The sequence below is a fragment of the Rhinoraja longicauda genome, chromosome 33 (assembly GCF_053455715.1).
Source record: "Rhinoraja longicauda isolate Sanriku21f chromosome 33, sRhiLon1.1, whole genome shotgun sequence".
NCBI lineage: Eukaryota > Metazoa > Chordata > Chondrichthyes > Rajiformes > Arhynchobatidae > Rhinoraja > Rhinoraja longicauda.
The window spans coordinates 27,157,097-27,178,122 of NC_135985.1; the positions used below are offsets into that span (position 1 = coordinate 27,157,097).

General features: G+C 45.5%; 1 protein-coding gene across 1 annotated transcript in view; it reads right to left on the reverse strand.

Annotated features, from left to right (window-relative positions):
- agbl1 (AGBL carboxypeptidase 1) overlaps positions 1–21,026 on the reverse strand; it is a 312,383-nt gene that overhangs the window by 206,749 nt on the left and 84,608 nt on the right. The window contains exons 12-16 of the mRNA XM_078427109.1: positions 20,750–20,827; positions 18,231–18,323; positions 15,629–15,777; positions 10,728–10,815; positions 3,735–3,879 (exon numbers count right to left, since the gene is read on the reverse strand). Of these exons, the coding sequence (XP_078283235.1) occupies positions 3,735–3,879; positions 10,728–10,815; positions 15,629–15,777; positions 18,231–18,323; positions 20,750–20,827 (553 nt within the window). The remainder of the gene's footprint in view (positions 1–3,734; positions 3,880–10,727; positions 10,816–15,628; positions 15,778–18,230; positions 18,324–20,749; positions 20,828–21,026) is intronic.

Consider the following 21,026-nt stretch of genomic DNA (forward strand, 5'->3'; position numbering starts at 1 on the left):
ACTATTCAAATAACTATTTTATTGAGAACAAACTCAACACTTGATTCCATTTCAATAGCATTTTACTTGAAGAAAGAAATCCAATTTTAGTTTACAGGGAAATCTAATCTAAAGCACGTTTGCACCAAACTCTGGCTGGTCTCCATCATTGTGGCTCACATTTCCGAATGATTAAAAATCTTTCGTGTCACTCAGTGCTCAATATGTTTGAAAGTTAAATGATACAACTTTGATTTTCAGCAGATCATTATGAAGCATGGGGATAAAACCACATCATGGTCTCCAGGCTGCAGGAAGTGATTGTTTAGTTTAGTTTAGAGATAGAGCACGGACTTTCTGCCCATCGAGTCCGCACCAACCAGCGATCCCCGCACATTAACACTGACTAAGGTGCGGGGATCTGCACTGACCTGCACACACTAGTGACAATTTTACTTTCTTATACCAAGGCAATTAACCTGCAAACTTGTACGTCTTTGGAGGGTGGGAAGAAACTGAAGATCTTGGAGAAAATCCACACTGGTCACGGGGAGAACGTACAAATTCCGAACAGACAGCATCTGTAGTCAGGATCGAACCAGGGTCTCTGGTGCTGTAAGGCAGCAACTCTACCGCTGCGCCACCGTGATAATATTTATTATTTATTCAATCACAGGTTGAGGACATCATGGACAGGCCAGGATTCATTAGCCATCTCTAGCCCCTGAACATCTGAGATTAACAGTCAGCTACATTGCCCTAGGCCTGAAATCACACGCAGGCCAGACTGGGAGTCATATAGTTATTAACAGGGAAACAGGCCTCGTGGCCCCATTCTTCCATGTGGACCAAAGTGTTCCGCCCAATTTGCTCTTGTTGGACAATGTTTGGCATTCCCTATAAACCTTTTCTATCCAGAGGGCAGTAAATTGAAAAGAAAAAAACCCCACAGATGATAAAAATCAGAAATAGAAGCAGGAAGTGCTGGAAATGCCTGCCAGGTCATGCTGGGTGGTGTAGCGGTAGAGTTGCTGCCTTACAGCACCAGAGATATGGGTTCGATCCTGACTATGGGTGCTGTCTGTACGGAGTGTGTACGTTCTAACTGGGTTTTAAACCCCAACGTCTGGGTTTTCTCTGGGTGCTTCGGTTTCCTCCCACACTCTAAAGATGTACAGGTTTGTAGGTTAATTGATTTGATATAATTGTAAATTATCATCATATCATATCATATCATATATATACAGCCGGAAACAGGCCTTTTCGGCCCACCAAGTCCGTGCCGCCCAGCGATCCCCGTACATTAACACTATCCTACACCCACTAGGGACAATTTTTACATTTACCCAGCCAATTAACCTACATACTTGTACGTCTTTGGAGAGTGGGAGGAAACCGAAGATCTCGGGGAAAACCCACGCAGGTCACGGGGAGAACGTACAAACTCCTTACAGTACAGCACCCGTAGTCAGGATCGAACCTGAGTCTCCGGCGCTGCATTCGCTGTAAAGCAGCGACTCTGCCGCTGCGCTACCGTGCCGCCCAGATTGTCCCTAGTATGTGTAGGATAGTGTTAATGTGTGGGGATTGCTGGTCGGCGTGGACCCGGTGGGCCAAAGGGCCTGTTTCTGAGCTGTATCTCTAAACTAAACTAAACTAAGATGAGGCAGCATCTGTGCAGAGAGAAATAGTGTGAACACTCAGCTCAATGGACCATAGAAGATTTATCACTTCTCTGTGGATCCAGGTGGGCTGTCTGATTCAGGAGGATACTACAAGGAAGCCCACTGTCAGTATCAAAGACAGCAATTTCCCAAAAAATATGGTGGCAGTTTTTCTGGAACCAAAATGCATTGGTAGTGAAGTGATCTCTCCCACCGTGGTGGTGATCTCTCCCACCGTAGTGAAGTGATCTCTCCCACCGTGGTGAAGTGATCTCTCCCACCGTGGTGAAGTGATCTCTCCCACCGTAGTGAAGTGATCTCTCCCACCGTAGTGAAGTGATCTCTCCCACCGTGGTGAAGTGATCTCTCCCACCGTAGTGAAGTGATCTCTCCCACCGTGGTGGTGATCTCTCCCACCGTGGTGGTGATCTCTCCCACCGTAGTGAAGTGATCTCTCCCACCGTGGTGAAGTGATCTCTCCCACCGTGGTGAAGTGATCTCTCCCACCGTAGTGAAGTGATCTCTCCCACCGTGGTGAAGTGATCTCTCCCACTGTAGTGAAGTGATCACTCCCACCATGATGTTGCTGAATATCCGAGATATTCATTAGCATTACAAAGTGGGAAGAATGATTAACAAGACAAAATAAACTGTAATTAAGGAACAAACCAGGAGTTAGCAAATAGAGCGGCACAATAATAAAACATGCACACTTTCTGTCTCAGATGTCCATCGCCAAGGTCAACTAATGATCACCAGGACAGCGAAGATACTGGCATCAGGGTCATCGTCAGCTCGAGAAATTCAAGGTGGAATATGTTTCAGCTCAGCCTCAGGTTCTATAGGATGTTAATTAATTACTGCTATCTGCACAAATCTTTCATGTTCCACTATTATTCTATTTTCTACTTTGATGGCTTTGATAATTGTTATGATCATCTTAAAATGGGATAGATTGCTCGTTACATCTGCCGACTGTTTAAAAACGTTCAGACAGCTATATGGATAGGAAAGGTTGAGAGAGATATGGGCCAAATGCGGACAGGTGGGACGAGCATAGATGGTGCATCCTGGTCAGCGTGGACAGCTTGGGCCAAAGGGCCTGTTTCATTGCTGTATGAGGATGCAAATTCAAGCATTTATATCAAGAGGACTGGAATACAAAAACAGAGATGTAATGCTGAGGCTCTATAAGGTGCTGGTCAGGCCGCATTTGGAATACTGTGAGCAAATTTGGGCCCCATATCTCAAGAAGGATGTGCTGGCTCTGGAGAGGCTCCAGCAGAGGTGTACAGGAATGATTCCAGGAATGAGTGGGTTAGCACATGAGTGTTTGACAGCGCTGGGCCTCTACTTGTAGTAGTTTACAAGGTTGAGGGGCACAGAATACAGAATAATAGAGTGGATGTGGAAAGGATGCTTCCACAGGTGGGAGAGTCTAGGACCAGAGGTCATAGCCTCAGAATTAAAGGGCACTCTTTTAGAAAGGAGGTGAGGAGGAACTTCTTTAGTCAGAGGGTAGTTAATCTGTGGAACTCATTGCCACAGAGGGCTGTGAAGGCCAAGTCAGTGGATATTTTTTAATGTAGAGATAGACAAATTCTTGATTAGAACGGGTGTCAAGGGTTATGGGGAGAAGGCAGGAAAATGGGATTAGGAGGCAGAGATCAGCCATGATTGAATGACGGAGTGGACTCAATGGGCTGAATAGCCTAATTCTGCTCCTATAATTTGTGAACATGTGAACTTGTGACTCCAAGACTCTATGTTCTGCAGATGTAATCAGACAGTCATAGTCATAGTGATACAGCGTGGAAACAGGCCCTCCGGCCCAACTTACCCACACCGGCCAACATGTCCCATCTACACCAGTCCCACCAGTCTGTGTTTGGCTCATATCCCTCCAAACCTGTCCTATCCATGTACCTGTCTAACTGTTTCTTACATGTTGGGATAGTCCCAGCCTCAACTACCTCCTCTGGCAGCTTGTTCCATACACCCACCACCCTTTGTGTGAAAAAGGTACCCCTCAGATTCCTGTTAAAGTGATGTTGCAATACCTCTCCGCTGTTTTATAAGAATGCCACATACCATTAGCGTTGAGTAGGTGTATGGGTAGTGGTATGCCAGATAGCAGACATCCTTTGAATGCGGGAACGTGATGTTGAACGTCAAAGTGTAAAATGCTGTTTCTTTTCCTCCTTTATCCTCTGCTCCATGAGTGAAATAATGATTTCTGAGGGAACAGAATAATACTCAGCAAAGCACCTAATTGATCTACTTTGTCAGAAATGCTGCATTTCAAATAACATGACAGTACAGCCATTGATTATGATTCACACGCAGGTATATTTTGCCTATGTGGGTGACACATGATATGTATTTTGTATGAACAATGCACAACTGTACATCTCAACTCTGCAGGTGACTGCAGTATTTATATCCCACAAGCATTTACCTTGCCATGTGCAGTGTAGTCACACCATGGCATGTTGTGAAACTCATTGGATTTTGTGACTGGCTGGCATGAAAATACGCAGCCAGACTGTCATAAAATTTAATAGTGTAGGAAAGAACTGCAGAGCTGGTTTAAATCGAAGATAGACACAAAACGCTGGAGTAATTCAGTGGGACAGGCCGCATCACTGGAGAGAAGGAATGTGACGTTTTGGGTCCAGACCCTTCTTCAGGGGAGTGCGCGGGACAGAGATAGAATGTAGTCGGAGACAGTAAGACTGGTGGGTGAAGGGGGAAGGGGGGGGGATGGAGAGAGAGGGACAGCAAGGGCTATTTGAAGTTAGAGAAGTCAATGTTCATACCGCTGGGGTGTAAGCTACCCAAGCGAAATATGAGGTGCTGTTCCTCCAATTTGCACTGGGCCTCACTTTGACAATGGAGAAGGCCCAGGACAGAAAGGTCAGATTGGGAATTTTCAATGACTGATGTACAAAGACACCTAGGTCTTGTTGCACTTCCCCTTTTATTAATCTGACACCATTCAGATAATAATCTGCCTTCTTCTTCTTGCCACCAAAGTAGATAACCTCACATTTATCCACATTATACTGCATCTGCCATGTATCTGCCCATTCACCCAAGTCACCCTGCATCCTCGAGGCATCCTCTTCACAGTTCGCACTACCACCCAGCTTTGTGTCATCTGCAAATTTGCTAATGTTACTTTTAATTCCTTCATCTAAATCATTAATATATATTGTAAATAACTGCGTTCCCAGCACCAAGCCTTGCGGTACCCCACTAGTCACTGCCTGCCATTCCGAAAGGGACCCGTTAATTCCTACTCTTTGTTTCTTGTCTGCCAACCAATTTTCTATCCCTATCCCCAATACCATGTGCTCCAATTGTGCCCACTAATCTCCTGTGTGGGACCTCAAAGGTTTTCTGAAAGTCCAGAGACCCAGGTTCGATCATGACTATGGGTGCTGTCTGAGCAGAGTTTGTACGTTCTCCCCATGACTGCGTAGATTTTTCCCCAGGTTCTCCGGTTACCTCCCACACTCTAAGCTTGCAGGTTAATTTAGTTTAGTTTAGTTTAGAGATACAACGCGGAAACAGGCCCTTCAGACCACCGAGTCCGCGCCAACCAGCGATCCCCGCACAGTAACACAAAGTGGAGGGACAATTTACATTTTTTACAGAAGCCAATTAACATACAATCCTGTACGTTTTTGTAGTGTGGGATGAAACCAGAACACCTGGAGAAAACCCACACAGGTCATGTGGAGAACGTACAAAATCCATACAGACAACGTCCGTCGTCAGGATCAAACCCAGGTCTTTAGCAATGTGAAGTAGCAACTCTACCACTGTACTGCCCACTTTGGTTAATTGGCCTTGGTAAAGATTGTAAATTGTCCCTAGTGTGCAGGACAGTACTAGTGTACGGGGATTGCTGGTTGGTATGGACTTGGGTGGCTGAAGGGCCTGTTTCCATGCTGTATTGCTGTATCTCCAAGCTAAACCAAATTAAACTAAACTAAGGAGTACCATTTCCACGGTGTGGCATGTGTGGATCAGGATCACTGAGCTCGTCAAGTCACTTTCACAGTGGAGATAAGCTATCTTAAACAAACAGGTTAGTTGCCCAGCAGAATCACCACCCATGCAGATATAATGTCCATCCATTACCACTGCCCATTGTGCAGTCAACGTCTGATGTTGTTCCCATCCTGTCCCCAGATCCACAGCACGCCCATGAATCAGACTCGTCTACCCAACTCACAGATTCAATTGTAGTTACAGTCCATGCATTACGAAGATGCCCAGTATTGAAGTCTGATCACACAAACTCTGATGACATACACCAGCCGCACTGAAACCTGCAACTGTTGGTAACTTAACTCCAGGTTACCAATGTGTGAGAAGTTCTGGACTTTATGCTTCATTTGGTCTATTAATACTAATTTGTATTCCAGTGTTAGTTTAACGCTCCCTAAGTGAATTCAGATTACTCATTCCCATTGTTGGGTGGGAATCAATGGTCTAAACCCACACTGCAAGATTCACACTTTACAAAGGTAGTGCCCTCGGGCAGCAGTAATCACATTCCAAATAGTCGCCGCTACAAACCAGAAACATAATATGGTGCATGTCAAATACTCTGTGTTTGCTACTGAAAAAATGATAGGACCACCTGGCAGTCAATAAAGAGGCAATTTACTGTCATCCAAAACATCTTTTAAATCTTGTGCTATCAGGCAGCCTGTGTCATTAATACCACACTGTATGAGATCAACTTTGCTTAATAAACAAATTGAAAGCAAAACATTTATGTAAAATAAGCCATTTCTGTTTTTGATTGATTGAAGATACACATGGCAAGATGCCCTTTAATCTACTAGGCCCAGGCCAACCACCGCTCACCCGTTTAATCTACTAGGCCCAGGCCAACCACCGCTCACCCCTTTAATCTACTAGGCCCAGGCCAACCACCGCTCACCCGCACGTCTTTGGGATGTGGGAGAAAACCCAGAGCACCCGGAGGAAGCCCACACAGTCACAGGGAGAATGTGCAGATCCCACACAGACAGCACTGGAGATCAGGATTAAACCTGGGACATTGGCACTGTGGAGGCAGCAGCTCCACCCGCTGTGCCAGTGAGGCAGCAGCTCCACCCGCTGTGCCAGTGAGGCAGCAGCTCCACCCGCTGTGCCAGCGAGGCAGCAGTTCCACCCGCTGTGCCACTGTGAGGCAGCAGTTCCACCCACTGTGCCACTGTGAGGCAGCAGCTCCACCCGCTGTGCCAGCGAGGCAGCAGTTCCACCCGCTGTGCCAGTGAGGCAGCAGTTCCACCCGCTGTGCCAGTGAGGCAGCAGCTCCACCCGCTGTGCCACTGTGAGGCAGCAGCTCCACCCGCTGTGCCAGTGAGGCAGCAGTTCCACCCGCTGTGCCAGTGAGGCAGCAGCTCCACCCGCTGTGCCAGTGAGGCAGCAGTTCCACCCGCTGTGCCACTGTGAGGCAGCAAGTACACCAGCTCCACCACTGCACTCTTTTGATAAAGGCTCCAGTGAGTGACACTCCCTCTTGTAATAACCTGTTGGCCATTCGATCCACACGAGAGAATGACCTGACTGGTAAACACTCCAGAAGCAGTTAGAGTACACATCAGAGGAGGAGCAGGCAAAACACTGAAGATTTTTATTCTGTATGGCAAACTAGCCAGTAAAAGTACAGGAAAAAGTGCGACATTTTTCAGAAAAGGGGAACATAATCAAAGACTTGCCCCACCCTGGTCATTCCTTCTTCGCCCCGCTCCTGTCTGGCAGGAAGTAAAGTTTGAAAGTGTGCACCACCAGACTCAGGAACAGCTTCCCCTCTGTTATCTGTCTTTCCACAAGCTAGGGGACTGTTCAATTCATCTCTACCCCATTGTGGACAATGTACTTCTGTTGAAGGAACTGCTGTGCTACAATGATGAGAACTATATTGTCCCTCTGATCTTCCCCTTTGTAATCTATTGTACTTAAATTTGAACTGATTGTATCTGTTTGTGGTATATCTGATCTGGGGGGTTTGGGTAGCATGCTTTTTGCACTACATGTGACAGTAATAATGAATCTAAAAAAGAGTAAAGGATGAATAAACATGTGAAAGTTATCTATGTTATCCGTTATGCCTGCTCCACCGTTTAATGTGTTCATGGGTGACTCTAACCTTAAAACTTCTTTGGTTAATTAACCCACCAACCAGACCTCCCAACATTTGATTTTACAAATTCAGAATTTTGATGTCCAAAATTCAGAATTTTACATCAAAATTCATAATATGGCCGTAATGAAACTTTTCAGTTAAAAAAAAGTATGCACGCCAAATGCTCGTACGTGTTGTGCTACATTCACGTGTGAAAAACGACTATTATTTCCAACAGTCTGTAGTTCTTGGACTACATGTACAATGTCAGGTCTATCATGAGAAAATTCTACTATTATAGAAAGGTTATTGAACAGAAATACTTTTTACAACAAAGAAAAAATTGTTTTGTTTTGATCTATTTTGCTTTTTCCTTACACATCCCAATTCTCTTGATATTGAATAAAAGAACAATGGTCATAAAATTATGACTAAGTTATGAAGAAAGAGTTTCATTTAGAAAACTGCACATACCTAATTTAATTGAAGACATACTTGCTCCAGTGGTCTTCAACAGCAAATCACAACGGTCCATGTCCCCCCAACCCTACTTCCCCCCATCCCTCTCCCTCTCCCCCCCTTACTCCCCCCCCCACTCCCCCCACCCCCCTTTCCCCACAAATCCACTCCCCCACCCCTCCTCCCCCACTCCCCTCCCACCCCCACTCTCCCCCTCCCTTCCTCCAACCCCCCACCCCCACTCCTCCCACTCCACTGCCCCACTCCCCCATTCCCTCTCAACATCAACGGGCCTCACGTTCCATAGCGAGGCGAGGCTGGGCAAGAGGCGAGGCAAGGTATGGTGAGCCCAGCGGTGAGAGGTGAGGTGAGGCCGGGCCAGCGGCGAGAGGCGAGACAAGGCTGGGCCAGCGACAAGGCGAGGCCGGGCGAGCGGCGAGGTGAGGCGAGGCTAGCGGCGAGGCTGGGCCAGCGGCGAGGTGAGGCGAGACCAGCTGCGAGGCGAGTACAGTGGCGAGGCTGGGCCAGCGGCAAGACGAGGCGAGTACAGCGGCGAGGCCGGGCCAGCGGGGCGGGGCGAGCGGCGGGGCATGTGTTTTGCAGAAAAATGTGAGGCAAAATCGGAATGGCGGAAATGAAATAAATTCGGAAGTCTCACTAGACAAACCGTCCATAATGTCACCTCTGAACACACCTCTGACGATGTCATCTCCTATCCACACCTCTGACGATGGAGTCACCCACCACTATGGCTGTGCCTGATGTCACTCTTCCCCGTTGAGCCTCAGCACCAGGGTTGGAATCACTGCCCTGGCTACCACTCAATCTTGTCGTGTCGTCCGCTCCCAAGAGGGTTACCTGTTTTCAGCAGGTACAGCCACTGGGGTCTCCTGCACTCCATGTTTACTCCTCTTTCTCACAGTCACCCACCTTCGCTCTTCCTGTATCCTTGGTGTGACAACCTCACTGTAGGTCTTGTCCAGGAAACCCGTTTTCCCGGATGGCCCTGGGGTCATCCAGCTGCTGTTCCCCAACACGTTCATTCAGGAGCTGCACCTGGACACAATTTCTGCAGGTGCGGTTTCTAGAAGCACCAGAAATATCCCTGACTTCCCACATCCTGCAGGAAACACACTGTACCAACTTGCCTGTCATTTCTTCAATGGACAAAGAAATCACAGCTTTCGAATCAAGTGTAGCCTCCTTGCCTCAGCCTCCTCACCAAAGACTCGCACTTTACTCACCAAGGCACTTCACCTCAACAAGGCCACTCCCAACAAGGCTGCTCTGCTACAGCTGCACTTCTTTATCTGTTACCTAATCAACTACTTTAGGGCTATTTTGTAAATTACTCGAACCTGGGCCTTTGGCACTCTTTTTAAATCTTCTTTCCCTCTGACTCACCCACTTCCAGCCAATACTTGCTCTCGCTGCTTCTGGCTGCTAAGTTCAGTTTTTAGGTATTTTAATGCTTTGTTCTGATGCCGTATAACCGTTGTGCTTGAATAAAAGTTTTAAAACACCACTACTAGACTCGGTAAATCATTGGGAATTCAATGATACTGCAGTAACCTTAGAATAGATAGCCCTCACAGACTGTTGTTCTGTCACTGTAGGTCATGCTGACAGAAGATGCAAGATTGTAAAGGAATAGTTACAGAAAGACATCCAGTCCAGTCTGGTCCGGTCCGGTCCGGTCTGGTCCAGTCCTGTCCAGTCCAGCATAGTTTAGTTTAGTTTAGTGATATAGCACCGAAATAGGCCTTTCACCTCACCGAGTCTGCGTCGACCAGAGATCCCCGCACACTAACACTATCGTACACACACGGGACTATTTTTACCATTTTTACAAAGCCAATTAACCTACAAAAACTTGTATGTCTTTGGAGTGTGGAAAGAAACTGGGGCACCCATAGAAAGCCCACACAAGTCACGGGGAGAACGTACAAACTCCATACAGACAGCACCCGCAGTCAGGGTGGAACCCGGGTCCCTGGCGCTGTAAGGCAGCAACTCTACCGCTGGGCCAGCATCTCGGAGAAGAACGTGTTACTCAGTACTGACCATTAAATATGCTGTTAGTAATGAGCTGGAAAAAAGCCAGAGAAATTGGATTAAATGGTTAGGTCTCATAATGGTGCAAGAATAAGTTAAAATAATCTGTTTCCGTGCTTACATTTCTGTAGGCAGTTGGCAGTGATCATAACAGGAGTGGGCAGAGCTGACAGAGTGATCATAGTGGGAGTGAGCACTGTGGTGACATCACACATTCAATACCACTAAACCCATCTCCTTAATTACATTCTTAAACCACTGCTGGAGTTGGGATAAAAGTCAATATAAAGACCAGACCATCCTTTCTCATCCCATTCGCCCAATATTCAGCAGGCCAGCTATCACACATAGCGACACTGAGCTTCTGTTGTTCTTACCAACCCAAACATAATAACAGATAACAAATGAGGAAAACGTACCTGTAATAGGAGATATCTGTGCCTGCGCGGACCCACTGAGCCTTTCCACATAATGCCTCGTGGACTGAATACAACACTGGCTGCATCCCTGCAATAAGGAAGCACAGAAAATTATGTTTTCCTGTCAACATAACTCCATCTATGAAGAGACAATTCATTCTTATTCCTCTAAATTTCTCCGATAGATTTAGATTCCTTACTTAATCAAAAGGTTAGCTCAACGTAATCTGAGCATGTTCAGATACTCTCTTTGCTCCTGGTATCTTCACTTACTTAGATGTTAGATATAGCTCTTTGGGCTAACGGAATCAAGGGATATGTGGAGAAAGCAGGAACAGGGTACTGATTTTGGATGATTATCCATGACCATATTGAATGGCGATGCTGGCTTGAAGGGTCGATTGGCCTACTCCTGCACCTATTTGCTATGTTTCTCTGTTTCTATGCCCCTGTTGCCCCTGTAGAGTCTCAGACCCCACACTGTGACTCTGCATTAACGGTGAAGTTTAAAGACAATGCTCAGTACATAAAAGCAAGATCATTATTTTCTCAATTAATGTTAATGTCTATCTTTAGGGGCGGCACAGTGGTGCAACGATAGAGTTGCTGCCTGACAGCGCCAGAGACCCGGCTTTGATCCTGACTAGGTGCTGCCTGTATGGAGTTTCCCCGTAACCTACGTGGGTTTTCTTCGGATGCTCTGGTTCCCTCCCATATTCCAAAGGTAATTGGCTTCGGTAAAATAGTAAATTGTCCCTAGTGTGTGTAGGATAGTGTCAGTGTGGGGGGATCACTGGTCGGTGCGGACTTGGTGGGCCGTAAGGCCTGTTTCCTTGCTGTATCTCTAAACTAAATTGAACTAAACTAAGATAAAGTTTATTCTTTTAGAACTAGAATTGCAATCACTTATAGTACTTTCTCCAAAATACCTGTGCATTAGTTTGATAAATTAAGCTCTTGGACTGGGACCCAAATACCTGTATTATTGATATGAAGACATGTTTGGATTCTACTTTGTTTCTCTGTAGTTCTCTCATTTGGAGAAGGAAATGTCCAGTCCTTGCCCAGGTGACCACAGACCCACAAAAATAACTTATTTTTTAATTGCCCTTCAAAATGGGTAGCCAAGACACCCCTAGGGAGTCACAGACAGACAACAAATGCAAGTTTAGGCAGCAATGCATGTGACGCATGGATAAGCAAATGTATTTTTTTAATTGCATGATCCATTCTCTGGCAGATTTTGTGAAAACATCAACAGGTCAAGTAGTATCTCCAGAGAGCATAGACAGCTGATGTTTCAGGCCGGGACCTTTCTTCAGACTGATTGTAGTAAAGGGAAGAAAGCTGGAGGAGAGGTGTGGGCGGGACAAATCCTGGCATGTGATAGGTGGATACAGCTGAGGAGGTTGATTGGCAGATGGGTGGATAAAGGCCACAGAAGAAACTGAGACAAAGGGGTGTGAAATAAGGAGATAAGAGGCATGAATTTCTATGTATACTTGTGTGAAACTCACTGACAGACTTTAAGACAGAGGGAAACACGTACACCTAGAACTAAGCACAAGTGCTGTGGGATTAGATTTTCGATTTGTGTTAAAACCTGGCGCAGACCCAATCCAATCACTGATAACACTTCTGCAGATATCTCCATGAAAGTCAGCACAGTATTAAGAATTCCAACTTCATGTGAGTCAATGCATTTGTTGATAACTCTCTGGCTTGTTCTGAAATTATATTCGTTCTGAAACCACCTTATTTTACAAAGAATCTTGAAGTTCCTGCTGCTATTGGCAATGACACTAATTGTCATCAACACTAATATCTATGAGACCCATTAAAAACATAAGTGCTATGATTCGATGTTAAATGTGGTTCAACATTTAAACTGTGGAATTGTCCAAACAGTTGAATTACATGAATATAAATTCATTTTCACAGCAAAATCCCCTCAAGCTGTTGAATTATGAAACTGCCATGCTGCCTGACTCAGTGTGAAATATGAATCGTGAACAGTCAGAAGCCATACACAGATTCACATCGTGTTTTATTTATAAAGAGGTGCTTGTGTTGTGTAAGTGTCTTAGTGTTACAGTGTATAAATATTTATCATAATAATTCATACTGAACTGTATTCGGAGGAAGCATTATACTTGCAAACACATGAATCAAAATATAAAAGTATTATGGTGTAGCTACAATAAGAAGGCTTCGGGGAAGATAAACAGTGTACGACATGTCCCTCAAGCCAAACTAAATAAGGTCTCAGGTATAAAGCTGCAGACTTTCAATTCGAGTCAAGGATTATCTGCCCAAGCAAGCTGCTAATCAATGTACATATATATATATATATATACACACACACACACACACATATATATATATATATATATATACACACACACACACACACACACATATATATATATATATATATATATATATATATAGGCATACAGACAGAAAGCAAAGAGTGGGGATAAATGGGTCCCTTTCAGAATGGCAGGCAGTGACGAGTGGGGTACCGCAAGGCTCGGTGCTGGGACCGCAGCTATTTACAATATACATTAATGATTTGGATGAAGGGATTAAAAGTACCATTAGCAAATTTGCAGATGATACAAAGCTGGATGGTAGTGTGAACTGTGAGGAAGATGCAGGGTAACTTGGACAGGTTGTGTGAGTGGGCGGATGCATGGCAGATGCAGTTTAATGTGGATAAGTATGAGGTTATCCACTTTGGTGGTAAGAATAGGAAGGCAGAGTATTATCTAAATGGTGTCAAGTTAGGAAAAGGGGACGTACAACGAGATCTGGGTGTCCTAGTGTATCAGTCACTGAAAGGAAGCGTGCAGGTACAGCAGGCAGTGAAGAAAGCCAATGGAATGTTGGCCTTCATAACAAGAGGAGATGAGTATAGGAGCAAAGAGGTCCTTCTGCAGTTGTACAGGGCCCTAGTGAGACCGCACCTGGAGTACTGTGTGCAGTTTTGGTCTACAAATTTGAGGAAGGATATTCTTGCTATTGAGGTTTACTAGGTTAATTCCCAGAATGGCGGGACTGTCGTATGTTGAAAGACTGGAGCGACTAGGCTTGTATACACTGGAATTTAGAAGGATGAGAGGGGATCTTATCGAAATATATAAGATTATTAAGGGGTTAGACACGTTAGAGGCAGGAAACATGTTCCCAATGTTGGGGGAGTCCAGAACCAGGGGCCACAGTTTAAGAATAAGGGGTAGGCCATTTAGAACGGAGATGAGGAAAAACCTTTTCAGTCAGAGAGTTGTAAATCTGTGGAATTCTCTGCCTCAGAAGGCAGTGGAGGCCAATTCACTGAATGCATTCAAGAGAGAGCTAGATAGAGCTTTTAAGGATAGCGGAGTCAGGGGGTATGGAGTGAAGGCAGGAACGGGGTACTGATTGCGAATGATCAGCCATGATCACATTGAATGGTGGTGCTGGCTCGAAGGGCCAAATTACCTACTCCTGCACCTATTGTCTATTGTCTATTGAGGCAGAATGAAGGGAGAGACTGTTCCTATTGGCAAACAGCTAAAAGCCCCCAGGAGACAGGTTGAAAGGTCCACAGGTGAATGAGGCAGTGGTCAGTCTCATCAAGTAGACATGTCCAGGATCTACTGCCTATGGGTGCAGATTCAACTGCAGCCTTCAAAATGGAAGTGAATAAATGTTTGAAGACAGTGAATTGCATCGTGTTGGGAAAGAGAGAGAGATGGAGCGAGCAGGATACTGGACACCCTGCACAGTCCATGCCAGCGATCCGATGTCCCAAATGCCCAGGTCTTAGTGGGAAACTCGAGGACCAGAGGCCATAGCCTTAGTATGAAAGGACAAAGCTTCAGAAAGGAAATGAGGGGGAATTTCTTTAGTCAGAGGGTTGCGAATCTGTGGAATGCACTGTCACAGATGGCTGTGGAGGCCGTCAGTGGATATTTTTAAGGCAGGGATTGACAGATTCTTGATTAGTACGGGTGTCAGGGGTTATGGGGAGAAGGAAGGAGAATGGGGTTGAGAGGGAAAGATAGCTCAGCCATGACTGAATGACTTGATGGGCCAAATGGCCTGATTCTGCTCCTAGAAATTATGAATATGAACTTCTGCAATAAAAACAGAATGTACTGAAAGCACACAGCAGGTCAGGCAGCATCTGTGGAGAAAGAAACGGTTAATGTTTCAGGTCAGAGATCCATCACAAGAAAATGCCTCCTTCTTCAATGTAACCTAAACCGCAATATCTTTGATTAAATTATTTCCTGTAGGAAGATCGATATGGATTGCCTCTCCCTATTGCCGCTTAATATGGCAGGATTTCAGGGGCATTTCAGAGGACAGATAAGAGTGGTGAATCTGGACACTATACCAGGTAATGACAACAGATTCCCTCCCTGGAGGCAGTTTAGTAAAGTGAAGACACAAGGCACTGAAGGTGCAACTGATAATAATGCATGTAGTTTTCTTAAAGATAGATACAAAAAGCCGAAGTACTCAGCGGGACAGGCAGCATCTCTGGAGAGTAGGAAAGGGTGATGTTTTGGGTCGAGACCCTTCTTCTTACAGCAACCCAAAGGTTTCATTTCTCATCAGTGAATGAAGACATTTTATCCAAACTTGTTGAATCACTTGAATGTTAAGTTGCTCAGTTGCAACAATGAGATTTGACCTGGAATCATGCTCCAGGCTCCGGTCGCTAGTCCAATAAACATCAACAGAAGCAGATAGCTACTGAAGCTGGAGTTTGGGAACTCAATGGTCTGTAACCTTGTAGTACTTCGGCTGTTTGGCAATTTAAGCTACAACAAATAGCCTATGTCATGTGAAACAGTGGATTCTGTCTACTCTAATGTGCCTGGAATTTCACTGTGTCCTCAACTCCTTACCGTAGTTGAACTGACTATTTGTCTTCTCACAGTTAATAATGTTGAATCGATACGAGATGCCTGCTCTCATGCCGCTGATTTCAAAGTAGAACCACTGCTGCTGAAGGGTTGTGTTGATGTCAGCATTCATTACCAGATCATATTCATACCTGGACAGGAATAGGAATGAATGATATTTAAAGAACAGCCAAAATACTTCTGGTCAACAATATAAATCTAACCCGGACACTAAACAACTGAGGAACAGTTTTATTTGGTCATTTGATATCATTATAAGAAACACAACAGCAGATTATAAAACCTGTAACAAATTAAACAGGATTATTGTTTCCTGAAAACTAATTCAAATAACTTAAATTTCAGTATGATTGGAAACTTAATGTAATCGGTTTTAATCCAGTCCTGGCACTCAGCTTGAAGTGGGCTCCCATGTGCAGTCTTGATCTTGGCACCTCCCAAATTTCTCATGCGTTCAAGAACAAAGTTGATTGATGGAATGATACAGCATGGAAACAGGCCCTTCAGCCTATCAAGTCCATGCTGACTATTTATCACCCGTTCGCACTAGTTCTATGTTATCCCACTTTTGCTGTATGTTATCCCACTCTCTGCACAGGAGTGGAAATCTTACAGAAGGCAAATAATCTACAAATATGCATGTCTTTGGGATATGGGAGGAAACCGGAGCACCCGGAGGAAACAGTCACGGAAAGAAAGTGCAAATTCCATACAGACAGCATCCAAGGTCAGAATTGAACACTGGTCTCTGGCACTGTGAAGTCAGCAGTTCTACCAGCTGCGCCACTGTGCCACTCAAAAGATGACCCAAGCTGGAATAATGCAGGATGTAATTGGCAGAAAGGTCAGAAGGGAATTTATCCATTGAGAAAAATGATTGGGGATCTGGAATTCCTTGCTTGAAGGAATGGAAGAGGCAGGATCTCAGATCACTTATCAGCAGATCCCAAGTACTTGAGATCCTACTGAATGTCCTGCAAACTGAGAGTTAGAAATTGGGGATGCAAGGAACTACAGATGCTGAAAACCTGAGCAAAAACAATGTGCTGGAGGAACTCAGCAGGCCAGGCTGCGTCTGTGGAGGGGAAATAGGCAGATAATGGTTCAGGTCAGGATCCTTCTTCAGACTCCTAGACTCATCTGAAGAAGGGTCCTGACCCAAAATGTCATCAGTCCATTCTCTCCAGAGATGCTGTCTGACCCGCTGAGTTCCTCCAGCACTTTGTTTTTTGAGCTGGAAAGTTTGGTGGAAGTGGAATTATTTTGGTGGCATGAACACAATGATCCTGCTTTTGCATCGCAAATATCTCTGTTTCTTGTAAATCAACCTTGAGGGATAAGAGTTTGGTCTGGCCTCTTCAATCAAAATCAATTTCCCCACTGATAAGTTATAACAAAGAAGTTCTTCAGAGACTGAGTATTCCGTGTCATTCATATTCCAACGGCATGGAGTAAAAGCTCTCAAGGGCTGCAATTCTGATGTTTAATTTAAAGATGAAGCAAAGATCAATAGTGACATGTCTGAAAGTGGCTGCAGTCACTGTTAGATTGTCATAACATTCTTCCACATAACATTATGGTGGCAACATGAGACTTCATTCCAGTCGTGTCACTAAGGGAAGCACTCTTGAGTTAAAAATGTAAGTATCTTACCTGGAACTCAGAGTACCTGGCAGTGCAGTACTCCCATGCTCCTCTGGAGGGTCACAAGTCCCTCACAAGTCCCTTTGCACTGTGACCCTCCTGTGTTGCAGGTAAGATACTGAGATAAGGCATTATCTATCCTCTTAGGAGGACAGAAAGGAACTCATGAATTGAAGATAGACACAAAATGCTGGAGTAACAAAGTGGGTCAGGCAGCATCTCTGGAGAAAAGGAATAAGTGACATTTTGGGTCGAGACCCTTCTTCAGATGGTCTGAAATGTCACCTATTCTTTTTTCTCCAGAGATGCTGCCTAACCCACTGAGTTACTCCAGCATTTTGTGTCTATCTTCGGTGTAAACTGGCATTTGCAGTTCCTTCCAACACAACTTACTCATAGAAAAGTAGGGAGATATCTGCATTGTGCAGGAGAAACCTGGTCCCTGATCAACGTCATTAGTGTAGATTTCCTGGCCATGGACACATTGCTAATTGTACAAATTGGTCCAAAAGGTCTGAGAAAACTCTCGCTGAATATACACAGACATCTTCTGAGGATTCATATTTTTAGATGAAGCAAGATGATGGTAAATTACATTTTGTACTCCAATATGTAACAAAGTAAATCAGTTAAGCCAGAATGTTGCAGTTTCCTTTCCTGGGCTAGGTTAAATTAATTGATCTTACTTAGGGCATGTAGGGATTTTACATTACATAGAAGCATGTAATGAGAAGCATAGAAGCATCACCCTTTGTCCCATCATGCCCACACTGGTCATGAAGTACCAACCTACATTCATCCCAGTCACCAGCACTTGGCACTTGGTCTTGCTCCTCTGACCCTTCGCATTGCAAGTGTTCATCTGCATTCTTTCTTTTGAAGTATCACAGAGTCCATGCAGAATGTGGATCAGATTGAACTGTACACTTTTTACACTTACTTGCGAATTTGAATAGCTTTTCGAAGATTTCCTGACTCAAAGTTTGAAAAGAATTTCAGGGAAGATTCATCTCCTGACGTGACCAATGAAGGGCTGGGACTGGCAGAAAAAGAACAGCAAATATTGTCAAGAAAGTTATTTGAAAGCAACTAAGAAATCCACAGATTCCACCATCACATCTCATTGCACCACCTAACTTGTGCTTTAAAGGCTCTGTGTAAAACCAATATTTGGAGCTAAATTTTAAGCCCAAATTCTATCTGTGCAAAAAGTAATGAGGGGTTTAAGGTATTGTCCACGCAAGGGGGCACTAACTACGAGCACGGGTTCTGCACACAGATCTTTAGCTTTTCAAAATGACATGTAGCTTTGTAACTTTGTTGACGTCAGAAATGACAAAAGGTGGCACGGTGGCGGTAGAGTTGCTGCCTAACAGCACCAGAGACCAAAGTTTGATCCTGACTATGGGTGCTGTCTGTACAGAGTTTGTACATTCTCTCCATGACCTGCGTAGGTTTTATCCAGGATTTTCGGTTTCCTCCCACACCCCAAGCATGTACAGGTTTGTCGGCTAATTGATTTGGTGAAATTGTAAATCGTCTCTAGTGTGTAGGATAGTGTTAGTGTGCGGGGATCGCTGGCACAGACTCGGTGGGCCGAAGGGCCTGTTTCCGCACTATATCTCTAAACTAAACTAAACAGAAACGTAGTGACACTTGTGTACTGCTTAGGTGAGGTCAGCTATATGATTTTACCGGTTGTCTGCAAAACCAAGCATTTCACTGTACCTAGGTACCTGTGACAATGATGTATCGTTGAATCATTGAATTGAACAGAATGGTCATAATGGTGAAATGTTGCCGGTGGCCATGTTTGACGTTTAGCCACAACTCACCACCCAAATATAATGGGTGCTGCTTAGTTATGTTTCTAAGTCATCAATTTAAACAGCTAACCACTTTGCAGAATGCTTTGGCATCTGCCTTGGTATCCATTGCCTACTGAAGATTCAGTGATGAAGGGAAGTTAGTTTGTGTCGCCAAGAACCTCAAGGAGAATATGCCATTGTAGAGTGTAGGAACTGCAGATGGTGTAACTCAGCAGGTCAGGCAGCATCTCTGGACAAAAGGAATGGGTGATGTTTAAGGTTCAGATTCTTTCTTCTGACTGAAAGTGCCGATGGGTGAGGGGGAGGGGGAGGGGGAGCAGGTGCAGTGGGGGGTGGGTGGAATAAACTGGAGGCAGGAAAAGGCCAGATCCAAATCAGGGGTGGCAGGAAGGGTGGAACCCATAATGGCCCATTGTTGGCTGGGGAAGATGTGATAACAAGATGGAGGTAAGGATGCAACCAGTGGAACTGGTAGGGCCACTGGGGTGGGGGAGGGGAGGAGAGATGGCAGGGTGACTGGGGTGGGGGAGGGGAGGAGAGATGGAAGGGTGACTGGGGTGGGGGAGGGGAGGAGAGATGGTAGGGTGACTGGGGTGGGGGAGGGGAGGGGAGGAGAGATGGCAGGGTGACTGGGGTGGGGGAGGGGAGGGGAGGAGAGATGGTAGGGTGACTGGGGTGGGGGAGGGGAGGAGAGATGGTAGGGTGACTGGGGTGGGGGAGGGGAGGGGAGGAGAGATGGCAGGGTGACTGGGGTGGGGGAGGGGAGGAGAGATGGTAGGGTGACTGGGGTGGGGGAGGGGAGGGGAGGAGAGATGGCAGGGTGACTGGGGTGGGGGAGGGGAGGGGAGGAGAGATGGTAGGGTGACTGGGGTGGGGGAGGGGAGATGGTAGGGTGACTGGGGTGGGGGAGGGGAGGGGAGGAGAGATGGAAGGGTGACTGGGGTGGGGGAGGGGAGGAGAGATGGTAGGGTGACTGGGGTGGGGGAGGGGAGGGGAGGAGAGATGGTAGGGTGACTGGGGTGGGGGAGGGGAGGGGAGGAGAGATGGTAGGGTGACTGGGGTGGGGGAGGGGAGGGGAGATGGTAGGGTGACTGGGGTGGGGGAGGGGAGGGGAGGAGAGATGGAAGGGCGACGGGTGGGGGAGGGGAGGAGAGATGATAGGGGATGGAATGTAGGAGTTACTTGAAATTAAAGAAACCCTCATTCATACCGCTGGGCTGTAAATTGTCCAAGCAAAATATGAAGTGCTGTTTCCCTCAATTTGAGTGCAAGGTTCTGACCCAAAACTTCACGTATTCCTTTTCTCCAGAGAGGCTGCCTGACCCACTGAGTTAGTCCAGCACTTTATGTCTAGATTCATTTTTGGTGTTGGGGTCAAGGTAACATAGGCAAAAGGATATTAATAAATCTCATTAAATTATTCAAATGGACCATGAATTTGAAAAATTGGGCTTATTTCAGCTCAGCTCACTTCATTGGCCAGTGATCCATCGGCCCATTTGTTTCACCTAATGGAGCGCGTTGTAAGATGCCTCTCCTCGCCAACTCCAGCTACATTTGAGAAGCAATTCTCTGCAGTTTGGGATTAGAGTGAAGCATCAGACAGAGGATGTAAAACAGACCAACCAACCTTTCAATGTCCAATATGACCCTGTTCAGGACATCTCCAGAGCTGACTAAACGCTGAATATCTTCAAAGATTTTAGCCCTAAAATCAAAGTTATGCACAGTCACAAAAGCATAGTAATTAAAAAGAAAACACAGAAATAGAACATAGAATACAGAACAGTACAGAGGGAAGTGCTTCAAACTCTTTGAAGCACTTCCCTCTGGAAGGCGACTCCGGACTGTCAAAGCAGCCACAGCCAGACATAAAAACAGCTTTTTTCCACGAGTAGTAGTTCTAC